Genomic DNA, 20,297 nt, shown 5'->3' with positions numbered 1-20,297 from the left:
TTTGTATTTTTTAGTAGAGACGGGGTTTCACCATGTTAGCCAGGATGGTCTCGATCTCCTGACCTCGTGATCCGCCCGTCTTGGCCTCCCAAAGTGCTGGGATTACAGGCTTGAGCCACCGCGCCCGGCCACCTCTCCTTATTTTATCCTTTTTTTTTCTTTTTTTTTGTAGGACCATCGTTTGGTCCTACAAACAGTGACTACCCAGTGGCAAGAAGCAAAACAAAAGCCCAAATTTTACGTTCTAAATACCATTCCCCACTTAAATAAACAAGAGCTCCTTGGCAAATGGCAGCTGTTAGCTGGGGCAAGGAAAGTACAACATGAGCTGGAACACCTTTTTGTACCACTAAGAAGGGAAGTGCTCAAAGAATAACGGGGACATCTCATGAAGGCTCATCTGACAGACCACAGTCTACACACTAGTGAATAAAGCCACACTATGACAACAGCAAGGACAGGCGCCGCCCTCCCCGTCAAGCCCCTCCCAACTCTGCTCTCAGGTGCCTGAGGTCACTGAGCAGAGCCCTAGGTACTAGTGATTTACAAACTGTGTCTTCTGACAAGAACTCTACCCAAACTCAGACTACTGTCTCCTCAGCCGCCTCTTAGTGCTCCACAGGCACCTCACCAGCAATTCACCATTACCCACTTTCCTTTCTTGCCCTGTCCTCCACATGTAATGAGTCCCTTCTGTTCCCTACATCTCATTTGCAGCACACTAATTACCAGCACACTCAGCCTTCCTCATCTCTTCACAAGATCTGTCTTCAAACAGGTCTTCTTCCCCTATCCAACTTTACACAACAGCCAGTGACAGGGAAGAAATCCACCAGGGGCAGGATGCAAATGCAGTTGGAGACATGCTGAGCCTGAGGAAGTAGTGAAATTGGCCTGCCCTCCAGGGGCTTGCAGTCTAGTCAGAGCAGGGGAGCACAGACGTTACCTAAAAGAGTAAATACACATTAAAAGGAATATAGTTCCCTCAACTCCAGTAGGACATGACAAGATTCCTTCACTTACTCCTCCACACTATTACCACAAGACTGCTGACGGCACTACCACAGTGTGGAGGAGAGAGTGAGGGAAGGAAAGAATGGGTGTCTTCACCTATACATGAGACTGCTGGACTGGATTCATTGATTCAACCAATTCCTTGCTGTTCCATCAACAGTGAGGATGAAACGTGAGCCAAATTCAAACGGCACTTTACTGATTTAAGTGGTCCTTACCTCTCTACTGACTGACATAAAAATCTACACCACTTAAGGCCTTCTAACTGTGGCACCAACCTTTTATATCTCATCTGCCTCTCTATGCTTTTTTTAAAGTAAAAACCATGAAACCCAATAAAATTTGATGAGAAAATCATCCATAAACACACTGTCCTGAAAGCATGGTCTTTTGTTTTGTGCAATCTTCTAGTTTTTCTCTTTGTTGCACACATTTTTACACAACTATAATCAAACATATGACACGTCTATTCTGCTTGGCTATTCTGGTCTAACCACCTGTTTCTGACATCTTGTGGTTCTCTTGGAGTCACAAGGCTTACTGCTGGGCCCTATGAAATTCCTTCTTGACAGACTCATTCAGGAAGCTTACCCCCACACCTGGGTTCGATTACTGCACACATACAGATGGCTTCTCTTAGCCACATCTCTAAGTCCTTCCTTCCGGTTCACCGGACCGACGCATTACAAAAACTATTTCAATATACATTGCTCATTACCTACCCCTTTCCCTCAATTCTTCTACCTTTCATATTACTGTCACATCTCAAGCCAAATTTGGGTCTGGTCTCCAAAGCCTATTCCTTCTCCTGTACTGCATGTCTACGTGAAGGAACTTGCCAGTAGAGCAAGTTCTCTCCCTTTCCTCTGGATTTCCTATCATCTAGTCCAGGAGCCAACACACTAAGGAAACAACTGAAGTCTGATCCCTTTCCTTCCAGCAGGTAGAAGAGGAAGAAGAAAGTGAAGAAGGTTTTCCTGAGCACATATGTGTGACAAGGAAGGAAATGAAGATATCAGCATTCCCTGAAAACATGTAGGACAAGCTACAGACTGCTTCATCTAGAGGCATTGCCAGCAAGGACTGTTGTGGCACGGTGCAGAGCAACCCAGACTCTACTCTTTCCAAGCTGAGTATCCAAAGACATCTGAAGCTCAGCAAATAAATGAATGAGATGATGAGCAAGACAGTGCTCCTAAATCCTAGTCACCCTTCCTCAGACTTTCCAGAACTGTGCTTCACATCCCAGCCCACAGCCAGAGCCCCAGTATCCACCCCAACCACTGAACACAGAATTACAAATCTTCTCACTTCTTTCCTCTTAACTTCACTGTAAGATCTTAACTTCACTGTAAGACTGCACTGCATAGAGCAGTAATTAATAATTCCTTTCTTCCCTCCCACCCAAGGTTTCTATCTGCCTCTCTACCCCAAAGCTCCAAGAACAGACATTTCTGTTTTTCCCTAAATCAATACAGTAGCTAAACAAGACAATGGAACGGGTTGCCAGAGTTGTGCGTGTGTTTAATGTTTGTTTTTGTGGGAGTTTTTGTGAAGGGACCTGGAAGAACAAAGCAATCTGATCTCTCCTCCTTCCTTGGGATTATCATAAACTCACAGTCTTTCTTTTACTCAAACTGCTTGAGAGAGGGGGGAGAAATAAAGGAATGAGAGATGGATCCCTTGAACAAATATAAAGATATTAGAATTTTTCACAAACTGGTAAATTCATACTCTAAAGCATGGCAGCAATGAACTATTTTCTATTCTCATGACTAAAAATGCTTCCAAATTAAAGTAAGATGTTGACTATAAAGCTTTGTGCCAGTATATAAAGTTCTGTGCTGCTTATTTGCCATTCCCCTCCTCATCTATTCTCTGGTGTCCTGGGGCAGGGAGCGCAGGGGTCCCTCAGGGCTTCTCCTAGACGGGGCTGTTGTCCTCCTGCCTCGAGGGTGGAGGCATTAGCAGGCAACCAGAGGATGGACGGAGAAAAGTTTTGGGGGAGCTCTTCTCCCCACTATCAACTGCCTCAGCACTGTGATTCTGGCTGTGCCGGTGACCCTTCAAACAGCTTCTGCCCAGCGGCCCTCCCACAGCTACAGCTCCCACCTGGCTTCAGAAACACAGATTCCTGCTCTCACCCCTTTGGGACTGGCTAACGCTGCTTAATGCCACTAGTCCCTGGACATCTCAGCAACTCCTTGTAGGTTCCCTTAACTCTGACCATCCTTCTTTAAATACTCGCTTCATTGAATTATGCTCAAAGCCTCATCTGAGTGTGCCTTCTGCTTCCTGCTGGGAGCTGACTGACACAGGTTCCCCTCACCCAATCTCAGCTCTCTGGCTTGCTGCCACTTATCATTGAGATCCACTATCCACTTCAGAGCCAAACATAGATCTGCTTCTGACTCAGCTTTCTCATGTACCATCCCTAACTTTACTTAAAACATCCTTCTGATGTCTCCATTTACTCACTTAAAATGTAGTTTGTAATTCAGCAACTCTATAAAGCTTTCTCAGATTTATTCAACACTGTACTACCACACACTAGTCTGAAAGAAATTATGTCAACTCTTCCCTTTGCAATCAGCAGGACACCAATATTCTATGTTTAATAAACACTAACAGGCTCTGACTTGGCATAAGTGAAACGCATTCTTCCCCTCCAGGACATTGGTCAATCATCGGTAATTCAAAGAACTTGCCATCTGGAAATCTATCACCTTGCAATCACCAATGTGGGTATTAAAGACTTCTCAATCCTTCCCAGCTACAGAGTGGTCTAAGAACAGTCACACTGATAGTGCTGTGCACAGGACAGTAGCCCAGATGTGGTAATCAAAGTACTTCTAAGATGAGGGGAGGAGGAGGAGGAAGAGGTAAGAAAAGAAATCCTAGATTAAGAAAATAAATAAATAGGCCGGGCGCGGTGGCTCAAGCCTGTAATCCCAGCACTTTGGGAGGCCGAGACGGGCGGATCACGAGGTCAGGAGATCGAGACCATCCTGGCTAACACGGTGAAACCCCGTCTCTACTAAAAAAATACAAAAAACTAGCTGGGCGAGGTGGCGGGCGCCTGTAGTCCCAGCTACTCGGGAGGCTGAGGCAGGAGAATGGCGTGAACCCGGGAGGCGGAGCTTGCAGTGAGCTGAGACCCGGCCACAGCACTCCAGCCTGGGTGACAGAGCGAGACTCCGTCTCAAAAAAAAAAAAAAAAAAGAAAATAAATAAATAAATACCCTGCTTTCTCTCCCCTGAACACATCAGAACTGACTTGTTATTGGCTTTCTAAAAGAGTGAACAAGAACTACAAAGTAAACTCCTTGGTCTGTTGCTTATTTGCCTCAGTATAAAAATGGAAAAATAAAATAACACTCCAATTTGTGTTGTTTGATGTATGGCTAATAACTGGCTCTCAGCTACTTTAAACAAAGTTGCAATCATTCATTATGCAACACATTCTCTAAATGACTTAAAATGTTTGGCTCACAAAGAAGAGTGCGAAACAGATGTAATATGAAAGTCCCTAATTATGAACAATTCCTTGATAAGACCATTTCAACAATGCCAACTACTAATTTACTAACATCAGTTCCAGATATGAATTCAAATTTTGGCAAAAATTTAAATAACATGGTCACAGCAAGTCCTCCATTAAACATGTTTCTGTTCACCAGCAGAAAACAGAAGAGTACAGATAATAAACTACCAGATGCTTCTGGTTGCAAATCACAGAAAACCCAACTAGAAGTATCTTAAATAATTTGAATATATGCTATCTGTTTGAATAAGAAATCTGGAGATAAATGATTCCCTGGTTGGATGAGAAACTCACAGTATAAGGACAAAAGTTAGCATATTTGGAATTTTCATTAATATAAAATGGTTGCAGGAACTCCAAACATCCAAAACAGGAAGAAAGAGAAGGGTGAAAAAAACAGAATTTGTTTGGCATAAGCCAAACTGTCGGAAAGAGAACCTTTCCTGAAAACCCTCTTCCTTAGAGCTCAATGGCCAGAAATGACTTAATGCACTGACCCTTAAATCACACACTGACAAAAAAGAGTGGGACATCATTATTAACTTATATCAGTCATTATTCATTCCTGTATATTGGGCCTAAAACTTGTTAGCCAAAAAGAAGAGAAATGAGCTGTTATACAGGCAGCACTAAGTATAGCACTCAAAGAAGTTTCTGTATGAGTAATTTAAGCCAAATATTTGCTTCAAATTCAGGAGTAAAGCATAAAAGGGTAAAAAGGGATCCCACACTCAAAAACCCTAAAGGAGCCAAGAAAGAAATGTGAATGAGTTAAGCAGACTAGGTAGGAACTACGGAGCACTGAAGAGTGGGTGGCCCATCTGAGGCCTCCAGTTCTTAACCCATTTTATTAAATTCATAACACTTCAAATTTCAGCAGTCTACAGCAGAGCTTAGGTATAAACAGATATTCTTGCTCTAACCTTCACATGAATAATGTCTAGCTTCAGTTCACACAACAAAAATTAAGGCACCTGTATTACCATGCTGCTCTGAAGAAATGCCCAAGACCGGGTAACTTATAAAGAAAAGAGGTTTAATTGACTCACAGTTCCACACAGCTGGGGAGGCCTCAGGAAACTTACAATCATGGTGGAAGGGGAAGCAAACATGTCCTCCTTCACATGGTGGCAGGAGAGAGAATGAGAACCAAGCAAAAGGGGAAGCCCCTTATAAAACCATCAGACCTTTTGAGAACTTACTGTCACGGGGGAAACAACCCCTGTGATTCAACTACCTCCCACTGGGTCCCTCCCATGACAGATGCGGATTATGGGAACTACAATTCAAGATGAGGTTTGGGAGGACAGCCAAACCATATCAACAACTTAATCTCTTACTACATAACAGTACAGTTTAAAGTCCCTTACACATCTTATCTCATTTCACTTTTTAAAGTAAAATGTTATGCTTTAGGTACCATCAATATCCTCATCAATTGTCCATGAGCCTTAGAGAGAAAAGTAATTTCCCCACAAACACATAACTGCTAGGTGGTGAAGCAGAGTCTGAACACAGAACTCTGAATGCCTACCAGGAGCATTCTGGAGTTCACTGACACTAACACAAACACAAATGAAATGCCTGCTCTTTCCCAGTTGTTCTGCAGTTGCTTGGAATGAGGGTTTCTGGTTCACAAACACAGCTTGGTGGCCAGCTATATACCCCAAAAAGGCAAACACATTCACCTGCCCTTTCTCAGCCACATCCATCTGATTTCTACACAGAAAATATTAAAGAGAACAGCACCAGTGCTTAGGGCCAAACCATCTCTGCAGTGGGTGGGAATTAATTAGGAGCACAACTGCAGGATGCTTCAAATTTTAAGGCTTAAAAAAGCCTCCCCAAATCTACAGTGAATGCTGTTCCCTGATACAGAATCTTCAATTTGCAGGTATAGAAAGAGTATGGGTGCATCAAGGTAAGCACATCATTTACCCCGCTCTGTGTCAAAGACCTAATAGCAGGAAGTTTGATATAAAAATCCTGTCCTGGAGTGCTTTATAATATAGAAAGCAGTATTATAAAGAACAGCATCTGCAGCTTCTCTATTCTCCTCTTAAACAACTTTTTCTGTTATTGTTTAATGTCTCTCTCTTCTATACCATAAGCTCCTAGAGTACTTATTTATGGATCCTCAGCACATGGCATACTGGCATATAAAGATTCACAAACATTTTTTAAATGAAGTGAACATGGTAAAAGTTCCATTGTTCTATTATTTGCTGCGATACATGACATTCATATATTGGAAGTACACAGTGTATATCTGGTGATGTTAGGCTTAACCAGCTGATTCTTCCTTGTTAAGTTTCTTTTACTTCTGTAATTCTATACCAAAAATTTGTACCCAAAGACAGTTTGATGAATTGTTTTGAGAATTATTTCTACACACAGTGTTGTTTCTTTTAATTTTTGCTTTAAACAACTTTCTCTATTGTTTAAATCATGGTCATGTTTCATTGGTACAATGGTATGATACAATGCTCATATATCATTATTTGCTGTGATACATCACCATATATACACTGTGCACTTCCAATATATGAATGTCACGTAAAACATTCTGAGATACATGACATTCATATATATATATGTGTGTGTGTATATATATATATGTCACGTAAAACATTCTGACATAAAAAGCATATTTATATGAGTGAATTATTCAAATAATATTCTATAGTTCCATTCAGCTTTAACATGTGAGTTTTATAATAAACGAAAGGTAAATTCTATATTAGCATCTAGCTTCCAGAGTATTCAAAATAATGTCAAATCAAGTTATACCACTATAATGAAACTACACAGGTTTTGATTGACTACCTTTCTTTACATATTCCACTGCTATATTTACCTGTACTCATCGTTTTACATTTTAGTAAGCACTAGAAAAAATCTTCTAGAACTTTCTCTCCAAGCCGACCCCTATTAGGTAATTAAATCCATGTCTTACCAGCATTCATATCTTTAAATTTCTGCTTTAGCTCAGTAGGAGTAAGACGATACTGATCAAGACCATCATTCCAATAAACTCGATCCAAGACTTGAAGATCTCCTCCAATCAGCCAATCTCCTTGTTCCATAACCATCTAATAGGAAGAAAAAAAAATTTAATGGAAACGGAGATCAAAATAAGTAAAAACATTTCTCTCATATAAGCTAAACACAGTCATTGTAAGCTACTCTCATCTTAAATGAGGTAAATCTGACTTATCAACTAAATTGACATTAGAAATGCTATAAAATTAGAATCGATTTTGTGATTTCCCAGAAAACTTGTGAAATAACTATCTTTACATATGAAAGGCAAACAAAAGCAATGTGAATAATTATACCTTTTCAAGTAACAAAAACATTCTTTTCATTATTATTGTACATTGATTAACAGAACAATTTGTAGCCCTCGGTCATCCCACACTCTGTGTTCTCCAATCCTAACCTTTTGAAGAATTAATGATCATTGAGTTAGATAAAAATTCATGCCTTCCAGTCTCCACACCACCTCAAATTTCTTACAATTTTACTACTTTCTTTCCCTGCATCTGAAAGGAGGAGCTATTACCCTCCAGGACCTGTTCATTTTTGCAAGGCAGCTCCAGCCCTCCTTTTCCCCATGAGGCTTTGGCTTATGTGCCAACAACGTGCCCAGCTTCTTTCTCAGTCCACCTTAACACACCTAACAACTGACAGAAATTTGACTTCAATAACATTCCACATACAACATACACATATAATAAATGAGGTACTTTGATGAGAAATTATATTTCACTGCTTTCACAAACCACCCTGGTGAGGGCTCCCTTAGCCTCTACCTCACATGCTCATTATAAGTACACGCCTAAGCATACGACAAGACTGTATACTCCAAGAGCTGAAACACTGTGCCGGTGGTGTCCCTGGCCCTGCATTCCCAGCATCAGCACCTAGCTCAGTGCCATGTATATAATAGAGATTTAAAATATGTTTGCTGAATAAATATTTATCTGGACCAAAATGACAAGAGCATAAACACTCATCACACTAATCTAAGGTCCACTCTCTATTCTGCAAAATATTAACAATTCCAATGAAAAGTCAATACACAGAAAATGCCCACATTTCAGCACAAACGTCACTGGCAAATCAAGATAAAATGCGCGAGGTTTTTTCAGCACCTTAATGTAGGGGTGGTTCTTGCATGTTGTTCCCCACTGTCTGGCACAGCGCTCCTCTTTCCTGTGCTCAAAAAACTCTGGATTGCGAAGAATGGCCACACGGCGGCCCTCATACATCAGAGCAAATGCTGTACAGCCATCCAGCCTCTCTTTATCTTCATGAGTAGCAGTCAGAACTATAGGTACTGACAAGTTAATGACACCTCCTGCAGAGCACAAAAGAAAATGAAGCACACAGCTTGGATTACTCAACAGGCTTTACTTACATCCACCTTTCACTTCAGGGGACACTTTTCAAATAATAAAAGGCTGTGGGTCCAGTGACAGTATTCAACTGGTACTTGGCACAGAAAAACGAAAGACAGAACAAGCTATAAGGAACAGGGAGAATAAGCAATGAGCTCAGAAGTTAAAAAAAAAAAAAAAGCAAAAATTAAAAGAATCAAATTGTCTTTGGGTACATTTTGGTATAGAATTACATAAGTAAAACAAACTGTTTAACAAGAAAGAATCAGCTGGTTAAGCCTAAAATCACTAAATATATATTGTGCACTTCCAATTTTCCAATATATGAAACAGACAAAGAACTACGATTCTGGGCCTTTTCAGGAAAAATTTACATCCTTGTTGATAACAGGATGACATAATAACTATAATTTATGTGACAAGCTGATTAAGTATACTTGAGTATCCTTGAGATAGGAAGACAGAACTATCCAAAAAGTCTTTTTTTAATACAGTCAAATTCAAACTGATATCAGCTATCACTAACCAAGAAATAAAGACAGTAATGGTTGCATTTAAACCAAAATGTGTTGTCAGTGATACTAAAGGCACAGTCTCAGCATGCAACCTTGCAAGCTGTAAAAATCTTTTTTCTACTCATCATCTATAGGTTAGAAAAATAAAAAAATGTGCTCTCATATTCACATCTGGACTATTTATATACTAAAGAAATCATATTTTTGGACATTCTTTGAACAAAGTATGTCAACCAGAGTAATGAAAACTGCTTGGCTGCTTTTTAAATTACTACCACTAGGTAAAGTGTAACATGGAAAATGAATAGGTAGATTTGCACCAAGTCCAAGACTAAATCATTATAAAGGAGGTAGTCCACAAGACTTTGCAATTAGTTCCAAGGAAGAAAATCAAAATGTATTATTTAATCTTTATGTTCTTGTGATAAAGTTTCTTGAGAAGAATGATTAGGAATTATGTTTTCTAATATCTATTTCACCACCCAGTTAAAAGAAGTCACAAAACAAAAAAACTTGGTAGCAATTATAGTAGGGTTCTGTGACATTTAATAATATTTTCATAAGGTAGTAAATTAATCTTACCAACAGTATACAACACAAAATTAAAGGCTGCTGGATTATAATGATAATACGTTGGACATCTTTTTTTTTTTTTTTTTGAGACAGAATCTCGTCCTTTCGCCCAGGCTGGAATACAGTGGCACCATGATCTTGGCTCACCACACCCTCCACTTCCTAGATTCAAGCGATTCTCCTGCCTCAGCCTCCCAAGTAGCTGGGATTAGAGGCACAAACCACCACCTCAGGTGATCCACTCTTCTCCAGTGATCCACTCGCCTCAGCCTCTCAAAGTGCTGAGATTACAGGCGTGAGCCACCGTGCCTGGCCAACATCAACTTCTTTGACAATTTTTTGTTAATGTTTTAAAAGAATAGAAAGGACCACATTTTTAGCCACATATTTCAGAATTCCTTAACTAGGACTCCACAATTCCTCATTAGAAGGCTCAAGCATGAGCTTCAGTACCACAAAAAGCAGCATACACATGCCCTGGGTGGGAAGCAGCTTTCCACAGTGATCAGGCAAAAACAGCATAGAATAACTGTATGTGTTTTACAATCCATCCTCAGCCCTGATCCCTAGATTTCCCTCTCTCTCTAAAATAAGTAAGAGTCAGGAAAGGGAAAAACAAAAATGAGGTATCATGATTCACTTAAATAAAGTGTTCGGTACTGATATAACTTAGTCTTATAAAGCTACCTCTACTAAGATGTTTCCCTACTACTATTTGTAAACAGTGACAAATCTCTGCAACTACACAGTTTCTCTGCCATATATAATATAATTTTGAATGTAAAATGTCTTACCATCCAGAAGACAATCAAAATGAAGGCACTGCAAGTACTCCCTCTCTCTCATAAAGCCATTCAATGGGGTTGCCCAACCTTCTGCCAAAACCTGCACCCACTGCATATCCACCTAGTAAATTTGAAAGTAAAGCAAAATTTTCTATTGCATGTATATATGAGCAAAAGCAGTGATGATCTTCAGGAATTTAATTTTGAAAGCAATGGAAACAAACAGTGTAAGAATGAGTATAGATTATACCAAACTAACAAAGAATAAGGGCACTAGGAAAACATTTCCTTTTCCTATTAAATTTAAATAACATTAGGCCTCCAAATATTTCTAATAAGGACAGCCTCTCCTAAACTCGTGGTTCTCAACCTTTACCTCAAACCCCTGGAAAGCTTGCTAAAATGATGATTGCTTCGCCTGCAGAGTTTCTGATTCAGTCAGCTTGCTGTGGAGAACAAGAATCTGTATTTCTAAAATGTTCCCAGAAAATGCTAACAGTGATGATCTAACACTTTGATAACCACTGTCCTTAACCAAGAGAAACTTTATGGCCGGATGAGGTGGCTCACGCCTGTAATTCCAGCACTTTGGAGGCCAAAGCAGGCAGATCACCTGACATCAGGAGCTCAAGACCAGCCTGGCCAACATGATGAAACCCAGTCTCTACTAAAAATACAAACAATTAGCCAGGTGTGGTGGTGCATGCCTGTAGTCCCAGCTACTTGGGAGGCTGAGGCATGAGAATCGCTTGAGCCAGGAATCGCTTGAGCCCAGTAGGTAGAGGTTGCAGTGAGATGAGATCACACCACTGCACTCCAGCCTGGGCAGTAGACTGACACTATGTCTCAAAAAAAATAAAAAATAAAAAAAATAAAAGGCCTTAGGAGACAAGGAAACTCAAATGACCAATAAATGTATGCAAAAGATGGTTGTGCTCATAAATCATCAGGGAAATGTAAAATGATGGCATAATCATTTCACAGAGAAGACTTCAACTTTATCTATAAAGCTGCATTTTATTTGACAGTTTGGTACCTCTACAGTGCACCTAAGCACACGGCTTATGATCTCCAAAAGGAACTAGGGCTGGTTGGAGAAAAGGCTGAGTCCAATTATAGGACTAGAGGGTACAAAGTGAGCCTGGAACATCTTGCTCAGCTAGGAAGCAAGGAATCTTTCCAAGATTAACAAAATCTTGTTGGAAAGACACAGGCATCACCCCACTGGCCAGCTAAGACCATTTAAACTTCAAAACGGAAATACTGGCTGAGGTCACTTGACATACAATAAGAAGAGCCTTGGTCCATCAAGTGACTTGCAAAAAAAGTGACCATAAAGTACTGTATTCTCTGTATTCTAAAAAAATGTGTATAGAATTAAGTACCTTCTGTTCTGTGGTCTTGTTAGAAAAAAAAAAAAAAAAAAAAGGGAAGCCACTGTACTCCAGTCTGGGCAACACAGCGAGACTCTGTCTCCAAAAAAAAAAAAAAAAGGAGAAAATTTAAATAAAATATTTTCCAAGAAAAGTCTCTTTTACCCATGACAGAGTACTCTTCATTTTGCAAGACTATTATTTCTTGAACTTTGAGATTTTTAGCATATCCCATCAGAAAATTAAAGGACCAATGAACAATGTACTTATCGTTAACGTAAGCTGGATATGCTCATTTTTTAACTGGGCATACAGCAGTGGCTCTCCATTGAGAAAGATAAAGCACCTGGCCGAGTGGTGTGCAGTAAAATGCAGCCTACTCTTTACTCCCGGAGTATGTTTGCCAATGTGTTCCACTGCAAAATCAAATACTGGTAAAGTACTCTCCTGCTTCAATTCACAGGAAAAAAATTGTATTCATGGAGAAATTTTTTTTTCCAAAACATTTGATGGTGGCTACTACTTGTTTCTACTGGAATTCAATTCTAGATGGTATCTGTTAGGGGTTGAACGTCTGTGTCCTCTCAAAATTCCTATATTGAAGCCCTAACTCCAATGCTACCATACTTAGAAACAGGGCATGTGAGGAGGTACAAAGAATGGCAGTGTGCCTTCCAGATGCTCTGCCAACTGAAGAAATTTGAGAACCAATGAATTGAAAAAAACATTCCATTTAGAAAAATCTACTGTCTTTCTGGATTCTAGAATCTGACATGTAAATTTATAGTCATTCATTCTCCTTCTCTCTGCCTTTGTCTGTGTGTATTCACTCCATGCAGTCTGTAAACAACAAATTCTGTTGTTCTTTTGTAACAGTTCACTTCCTGAGCTGCTCTGCTCTGTGTTCTCCCTTCTTGTCATTCCCTGGGATGTCCTGGTTTCTGGTCAGAGACCCAATCACACACACAAAGTGCACCAATATAATTTACTCCCATCAGGGATTTCGGTAACGACTTAAAGAGTCTTTCTTCAAGCCTAGAAGTTTTGTTTTGTTTTCCTTTCTCCTTAATTTCAGATGTGGCACTTCCCTGGGTATTTTGGGTTTTTACTATATTAAAAGAAAGGATGGGGAATCCAGCTTCCAGTCCAAATACTTTTAATCTCCCTTTTTTTAAAGTATACATAAATTATAAAACTTAAAATTCTCTAAGATTTGAAAATGATAAATTATAGTTTCCATTCTCATCATGCTTAACTAAGCAGTTGTTTTGGGAAAGACAGCTAATGATATCATCAGAGCTAAGATACACAATAAAATTATTCTTAACAATATAAGATGGAGAGAGTCAAGTTTTGGCAAGGGATTAGAAAATATGTCTGAAGGGGAGAATGTTTACTTAATAACTATGGATTAGTATTTCTTGACCTTTTAGGACACATTATTTCTGATATGCCTAAAGATCTCATATAATATTTGTTCTTTGATAGTTCAAAATAAATAAATATTATTACTCAAAGCAAATCAAAATCACGGTAATTTGGGAACGTGGTTGCACAAATTAAACACATTCCCCATCCTTAGAAATTGTGATATATACTACAACATCTTTGCCCCCCAGCTAATACCACCCCAGGCCTCAAATACTGCTGTAAGTCACAAATTTAACAAACTACTGTACATAAGGCTGTATCACTTGGTGTGAAAAGCAACAAAGAACTTACTTTGTTAATTTTCAGTGCTGGTAATGTTTCCGCATCTGTTTTTGCCAAATGAAGTTTATTTTCTGGCACATATAGTTCTTTTACTTCATAAGATGCATCCACAGGTACAATATCCTACATAACAACAGGAGTACAATTTAAATGTTTGGTTCAAGAATTAAGAGTTCACCAAAGGTATCTTAATGAAGAAAATCTCTCAAAATGAAACCAAAAAGTAGTATAAAAGAAGGCTGTGAGTGCTATGTTCCCCTCAATCAATACTCTCAAGCAGATAGTATCCCACATACAAGAAGTAATTAAGCACAATGTCCCATTATCTACTGGGAAATAATAAATTCCTAAAATATACTACATATGTCAAAATCAGGCAACTACAAATGAGAGGTGGTCTCAAGTAAGAGGTAACAACAAAAAGAATTTGGAAACAAGCAAACAAAAACCACCTGAACCATCACACTTATTATCTTTACCATATCATGAAACCATTTTATTCCAGCTTTTATATATACCTTTATCACCACTGTCAGGAAAGCCACCTTTTACCCACACAACACAGTATTCCAGAATGTCAGCTTTACTTCCACCACTGTGGTTTGAAAATCAGAACTTTTTGATCCCACATGAAATGCAGCCTGGAATTTTTATCCAAGCTCCAGGTACTCATTTATAAAACACTGGGATGGTGTTTTTCCCCATTTATACTACAAGTACATATTTGTGAAAACAACATAACCATTTACATACTGCTCATTAGGAGCTCTTTACAAGGTTTGTTCACAACACTTGACATATCCCTAAGCATAATTACTAAATGTGTCTAATCACTTTAAACACATCTGTCAGGTAACCTCTACAACCATGAAAAACTGGCACTGATGGAGGGCTTTTCATAGATGTGTCCAACACTTTGTTATTCGAAATAAAGTAATTCTCAAAAGAATGAGAAGATAAGCCAAAGACTGGGAGAAAAATATGCTCAAAAGGCATATCTTTAGATAAAGGACTGTTATCCAAAAATATACAAAATAAACAATTAAAACTCACCAATAAGAAAATGAACAACCAAAATTTAAAACTGGGCAAAAGACCTGAATAGACATCTTACCAAAGAAGATACAGATTATAAATAAGCATATGAAAAGATGTTCAACATCCTTAGGAAATTGCGAATCAAAACAAGACAGCACAATACACCTATCAGAATAGCCAAAATCCAAAACACTGACAACATCTAATGTTGCCAAGGATGTGGAACAATAGGAACCCTCGTTCATAGTTGGTGGGGATGCAAAATGGTACAGCCACTTTGGAAAACATTTTGCCAGTTTGTTACAAAACTAAATATACTCTTACCAGCAATTTCACTCCTTGATATTCACCCAAATGAGATGAAATCGTACCTCCACTCAAAAATCTGCACAGGGTGTTTAAAGCAGCTCTGTTCAGAATTGCCAAAAGTTGACAGCAACAATGTGTCTTTAGTAGGTGAATAAACAAACGGTAGAACATCTAGACAATGCAATATTAGTCAACACTAAGAAGAAATGAGCTCCATGAAAACATGGAAGAACCTTAAGTGAGAACTGCTAAGTGAAAGCAGCCAATCTGAAAAGGGTACAGACTATATGATTCCAACTACATGACATCAATTTTGCTGTGAACCTGAAACTTCTCTTTTAAAAAGTCTGCTTTTTTAAAAAACAATAACAAACAACAAAAAATTAATTCAAGATGAAAGAACTGGATTTTTAAGGACACTCTCCACTATTTTTCCTTTCTTTAGAAAGAAACTTCAATTTATATTTGGTCTTACATGATATGTTCAGTAGGAAAAAAAAGGCAGATACGTCGATCAAAGCCACATGACTTCATGAAAGACCTAGGTGCTACCACTCAACCAATCAACAACTATGGGTTCTGAAAACCTAAAAAGAACTATTCTCTTACATTTCTCCTACTTTCTCACACATCCTGTTTCCTCAAAGACAGAACAAGAGACAGTTCAGCAATGGCTAAATATGTGCTGAAATCAGGCTCCTCCTACTGGTAAATTCAAAGTCTCTGTCCTGTCTAATAATTAAAAAATAAATAAATAAAAGAAGAACAAACATCAAGGAAAAGAAAAAGAAATGTTAAAATCAAAAGACAGATAAGAAATAAACACTGCTATACACAATAGCAAATTCAGCCAGCTGCGCTGTTCCTCGGGTGCAGACATGAACGGCATTTTCTGGAGGCCCCTTGTCCCTCCAGGGTCTCACTGTTCACAGGAGGAAAGCAGAAAAGTGTGTGAGGCACAAACCCAGCACAGCATTAGACACTTCATATACCTGCCAAATCTTCTGCAATTAAGCTTCCAGCAGGCATCCATAGCCGAAAGCTAACTATTGTGTTTACTGAGGGTAAATAACACATGAGGGCATTAAAAAATAATGGTGAAGGAAGAATGCTCCACCAGCTGCTTCTGTGTGCTCTTTGTAGATACAAATATGAATGATACAACCAGGTACTAATGGGGCAGATTATTTCTAATGAACCCACACTATAGAGGGCATGTCTTAAATTTTGCCAAGGAGTTCAAAGCAGTGACAAGTAAATATACATAGTTTATACATAATACCAGGAGGAGAAATCACATATAGAAGAAAAAAAGGACTCTTCCTTAAATCCAGCATGAGATACAGCTTATCTTCCAACTCCAGAATTATTTTAATACATTTATTTTAAATTATAAAATAGCAGCAAAGAGAACTTGGGAATGAGAAAAACAAATCACCCTGTATCCCAGATATGGTTATCATTGCCATTTTTCTATCTTCCCTTTGATCTGGTCTCCATCCATAGGCACATCACAGGACAAATGGTAGTTTAGCAGTCTGTACAAAGCCTATTATTTCAAGTAGAAAATAATAATTTAGAGTCAATTTTTCCTGGAATGACAATATGATGTGCATTAAGTGAACTACACATACATTCCGTATGTTCAATTAGCTTCTTGGATATGTAAAGCCTCCACAGATGCCTTGAGGCATACAGATTCTCTGCAGCTACAAAGTAAAGAATTGAAATCCTCTATACTAGGGGGAGAAAACACTAAACATAACAAGTTACACAAAAAGTCAGGCACTCATTAGGACTTTTGTGAGGAAGAGTATGATACGGTTTCACTCGACACTTACATATTTACATAATCACAAAGCTTCAGGGGCATAACACCTTCAAAACCAACAAGATACAAAAAGCAACAGGGGTCTATAGGTCAGTTATTTCCAATATTCTTATCACTAAGAATATGAAGTAAAAAAAGAGGGCAGAGGCTGTTTATATTTAAGATCTGAGTTCCAATTCTAAGAGTGCAATCTTAAGCATCTTACAACGTATCTCCCCAGTTGTTTAAAAAAAAAAAAATACAGAAAGATACACACATACATGTTACAGGGCTGTTGTGACAATCTAGTGACTCAAAGTACCTGAACAGTGGAGGATAACATTAGTGAGAACTGACTACACCACCACACATTGTTCTAAGGGCTTCAGGTGAATTTTAATCCATTAATCTTCACACAGTCCTACTTACGAAGGCAGAAGAAACTACTGCTATCCCCTCTTTACAGAGGAAATCGAGGCCCAAGAGAGGTCAATGACTTGACCCAAATCCCTGCAATACTGTCTTTCAATGGACTTAACACAAAAAGAATACTCAATAATTAGACTACATTTGCTACATGCCAGGAACTGTTTAAGCACTCGGCATATATCTACTCATAGAATCCTCTGCACAATCCTGAGACAGGCACTTTAATTATTTCCCATTTCACAGACGAGTGAATTGAAGCCCAAGAAACTAGACTATATCTTCCAAGGTCATATAGTTGAGAAATATTGAAAACTAAGGTATTAAGTATTTTGTCACACAAATTTTTCTTATTTTCATGATTTTATTAAACATAATTCCCAAGTTTTTAATCAGCACGTGATCTTTCAATGCGTTGCCAAGGTTCTAGAGAAAAATAAAATATATTCAATATTCCAGTTAGGCCTAAACAGTTCTACTAAAGACAAGTAAGTAATTTGCAACCGACTGTTCCAAACCCTGCCACTGTGAATAATCAAGAACCTCCATTTCCACTACTGAGTATCCCTTAGCAGGATACGCAGCCTGGGAACAAATGACAAAGGACTCCAGAGAAGAGAAGAATCTCATTCTCAACTTCAATAAGAAAAACTCTATATAAAACTTTCTTTGCCATCTTTGAAATGTATATTATTGTAAGGATGCGATATCTTTTTGTACGCTGACTATGGGGCTTGACTAGTCTCCCCTAGGTTTACTGCTGAAAATTGTCACAATCCTAGAGAAGCAGAGGAAAGCATGCAGCAGACACATCTTCTGATTTTTACTGGCTACAACAAGGCATGTTTAGCTGGTTTCCTAAACCAGCATCCCTAGTTCAGCTCACAAAGACTGAAGACCAGCAGCAGTGTGCATGGCCCAACGCAATGCTCCAGGCACAGGGCTGGGGCTATTCTCTTCCCTCCACCCCGAAGCCCCCACAACGCCTAGAGCACACTCAGGTGCATCTCTGCTTCCTCTGAAGAGATGTCCCAAATAAGAACTCTGCACTAACGAATATTTCCATAGATGATGTCTAGATGTCTACCATCACCTTCCAACTACATCCCCAAGTTAAAAAAAAAAAATGTACAAATAATTTGCGATCAAATCTGTCTCCAAGGTAACTATTTTGAACACGAAAACGACAATATCTATACTGTAAGCCCCATCAAATTACTGAAATGTTTTGTGCACTAATAAAGTTATTCATAATTGAGCATAAATTTTTTATTAATGTGCTACTTTACATGTATTAACAAAGGTTATAACCACTTTCTTTTCAAGAAAGGAAATTTTTTCATTATTTTGTTTTTGAGTCAAAATAACGTTTTCATTAGAAGCATTTCATGAAACTCTTCCCTTTTCAAAATTCACACCAACAATATTTTTAAATGGATTTTAGCCTCACAACTTCAATACAAAATTCTTCTCATACCTAACCAATGCCAAAATAAACATTCAAAAGGTTGCTACTGTTTTTCTCTTCTAAAAAAGATACATAGAGTGAATGTTTTGGGAATTAATGCAAAAATAGCATGAATCAAGAGGAACTGGGAGCATCTGCTCAGTCTGTGGAAATGTGTTATACACAGATTCTATGTGTAAAGACAAAAGGACTCAGTCTCTAACAGGAATATAAAAAGAATCTTAAACATGCAGATGCTGCCAGCTTCTAGCACATTCCAGTGACAAATCTCAGTTTCCAAAACCACTACTAAACATCTGAAAGGAGCAAAACCACCTCAAAGTGAGACAAGATATCTGGACAACAGAAAGTTGAAGTCCCTGCCACATGAGCTATCCACTTTATTTGGGATTCATTAGGATTTCCACAGACAGAGCTATTAGAAACAACGTGCTTTTCTTCAATTTGTACATATAAAACCCTTTGTTTCATGAAATGTCCTTTAAAACACAAATAGATCCCAAGCCAGGCCAGGAAAAAGTCTGCACATACCTGGACACCTCACCTCCAATCTGAAAGCTCCAGTCACCCAGCACTGAAGGGGGCTCAGGGAGGTCCTAGGAGTCCTCCTGGGCAGGGGATCAGTAAACGACCTACACTCTACTATTAATGAGAGGTGAATTCTGTAACCTGTAAGTCTAGAGATATTATAAATTTATAAGTATTAATTTAATTTTAAAATGTAACACAGGGTACCCAGAACGTTTTTTGTTTGACTTTGACAGTCTAAGATCTAACATATGTTGTATCTAGAAACAGACAACTGTTTTTGTTTTCACCTGGAAACTGGCAGGCAGGGCAAACAACCCGCACTACATGAAAGTGGTAGCTCTCGCCTCTCATTTTAATCTTCCTAAAGAACTCTGAACATGTTAATACAATGATTCCACATTTTAAGTTTTCCTTTCAATACTTTCTGTACTTTTTTCTTGAGCCAAATCTGCCCAACAGATTTGAACACAAGGGCACATTCATATTTTTATGTAACTATTAAATTTCTATTATCTAAACTACATGCATCCAAAGCATGAACACCAAACGACATTCTGGCAACACTTAAAAACTAAGCTGCAAAGTCTGGCTTTTATGTGCAGCATAAAACCCACTTAGGGCACTAGACCACCATTTCTTAAAAAGACAAACCTTTAAATAATTTATAGCACTAGTAAATCTAGAGTTCCTGGTAGATTTTAAAACAGTATTTAAAATATCACTTTAGATTAAAACCAGCAGCAAGAAGTCTACTTCCTTATGTCATAACAAGCCAAGTTAAAATGCAATACTAGC

General features: G+C 38.6%; 1 protein-coding gene across 3 annotated transcripts in view; it reads right to left on the bottom strand.

Moving 5' to 3' along the window:
* PAPSS1 (3'-phosphoadenosine 5'-phosphosulfate synthase 1) overlaps positions 1-20,297 on the bottom strand; it is a 103,568-nt gene that overhangs the window by 35,360 nt on the left and 47,911 nt on the right. For all 3 annotated transcript variants that reach the window (XM_003899065.4, XM_009207320.3, XM_009207322.4), the window contains exons 6-9: positions 13,930-14,043; positions 10,844-10,955; positions 8,716-8,921; positions 7,515-7,650 (exon numbers count right to left, since the gene is read on the bottom strand). In XM_003899065.4, coding sequence (XP_003899114.1) covers positions 7,515-7,650; positions 8,716-8,921; positions 10,844-10,955; positions 13,930-14,043 — 568 coding nt within the window. The remainder of the gene's footprint in view (positions 1-7,514; positions 7,651-8,715; positions 8,922-10,843; positions 10,956-13,929; positions 14,044-20,297) is intronic.

The sequence above is a fragment of the Papio anubis genome, chromosome 3, assembly GCF_008728515.1.
Source record: "Papio anubis isolate 15944 chromosome 3, Panubis1.0, whole genome shotgun sequence".
Classification (NCBI taxonomy): Eukaryota; Metazoa; Chordata; class Mammalia; order Primates; family Cercopithecidae; genus Papio; species Papio anubis.
Note: the sequence above shows the minus strand (reverse complement) of the source record. Positions and strands in the feature narration are given on the sequence as shown.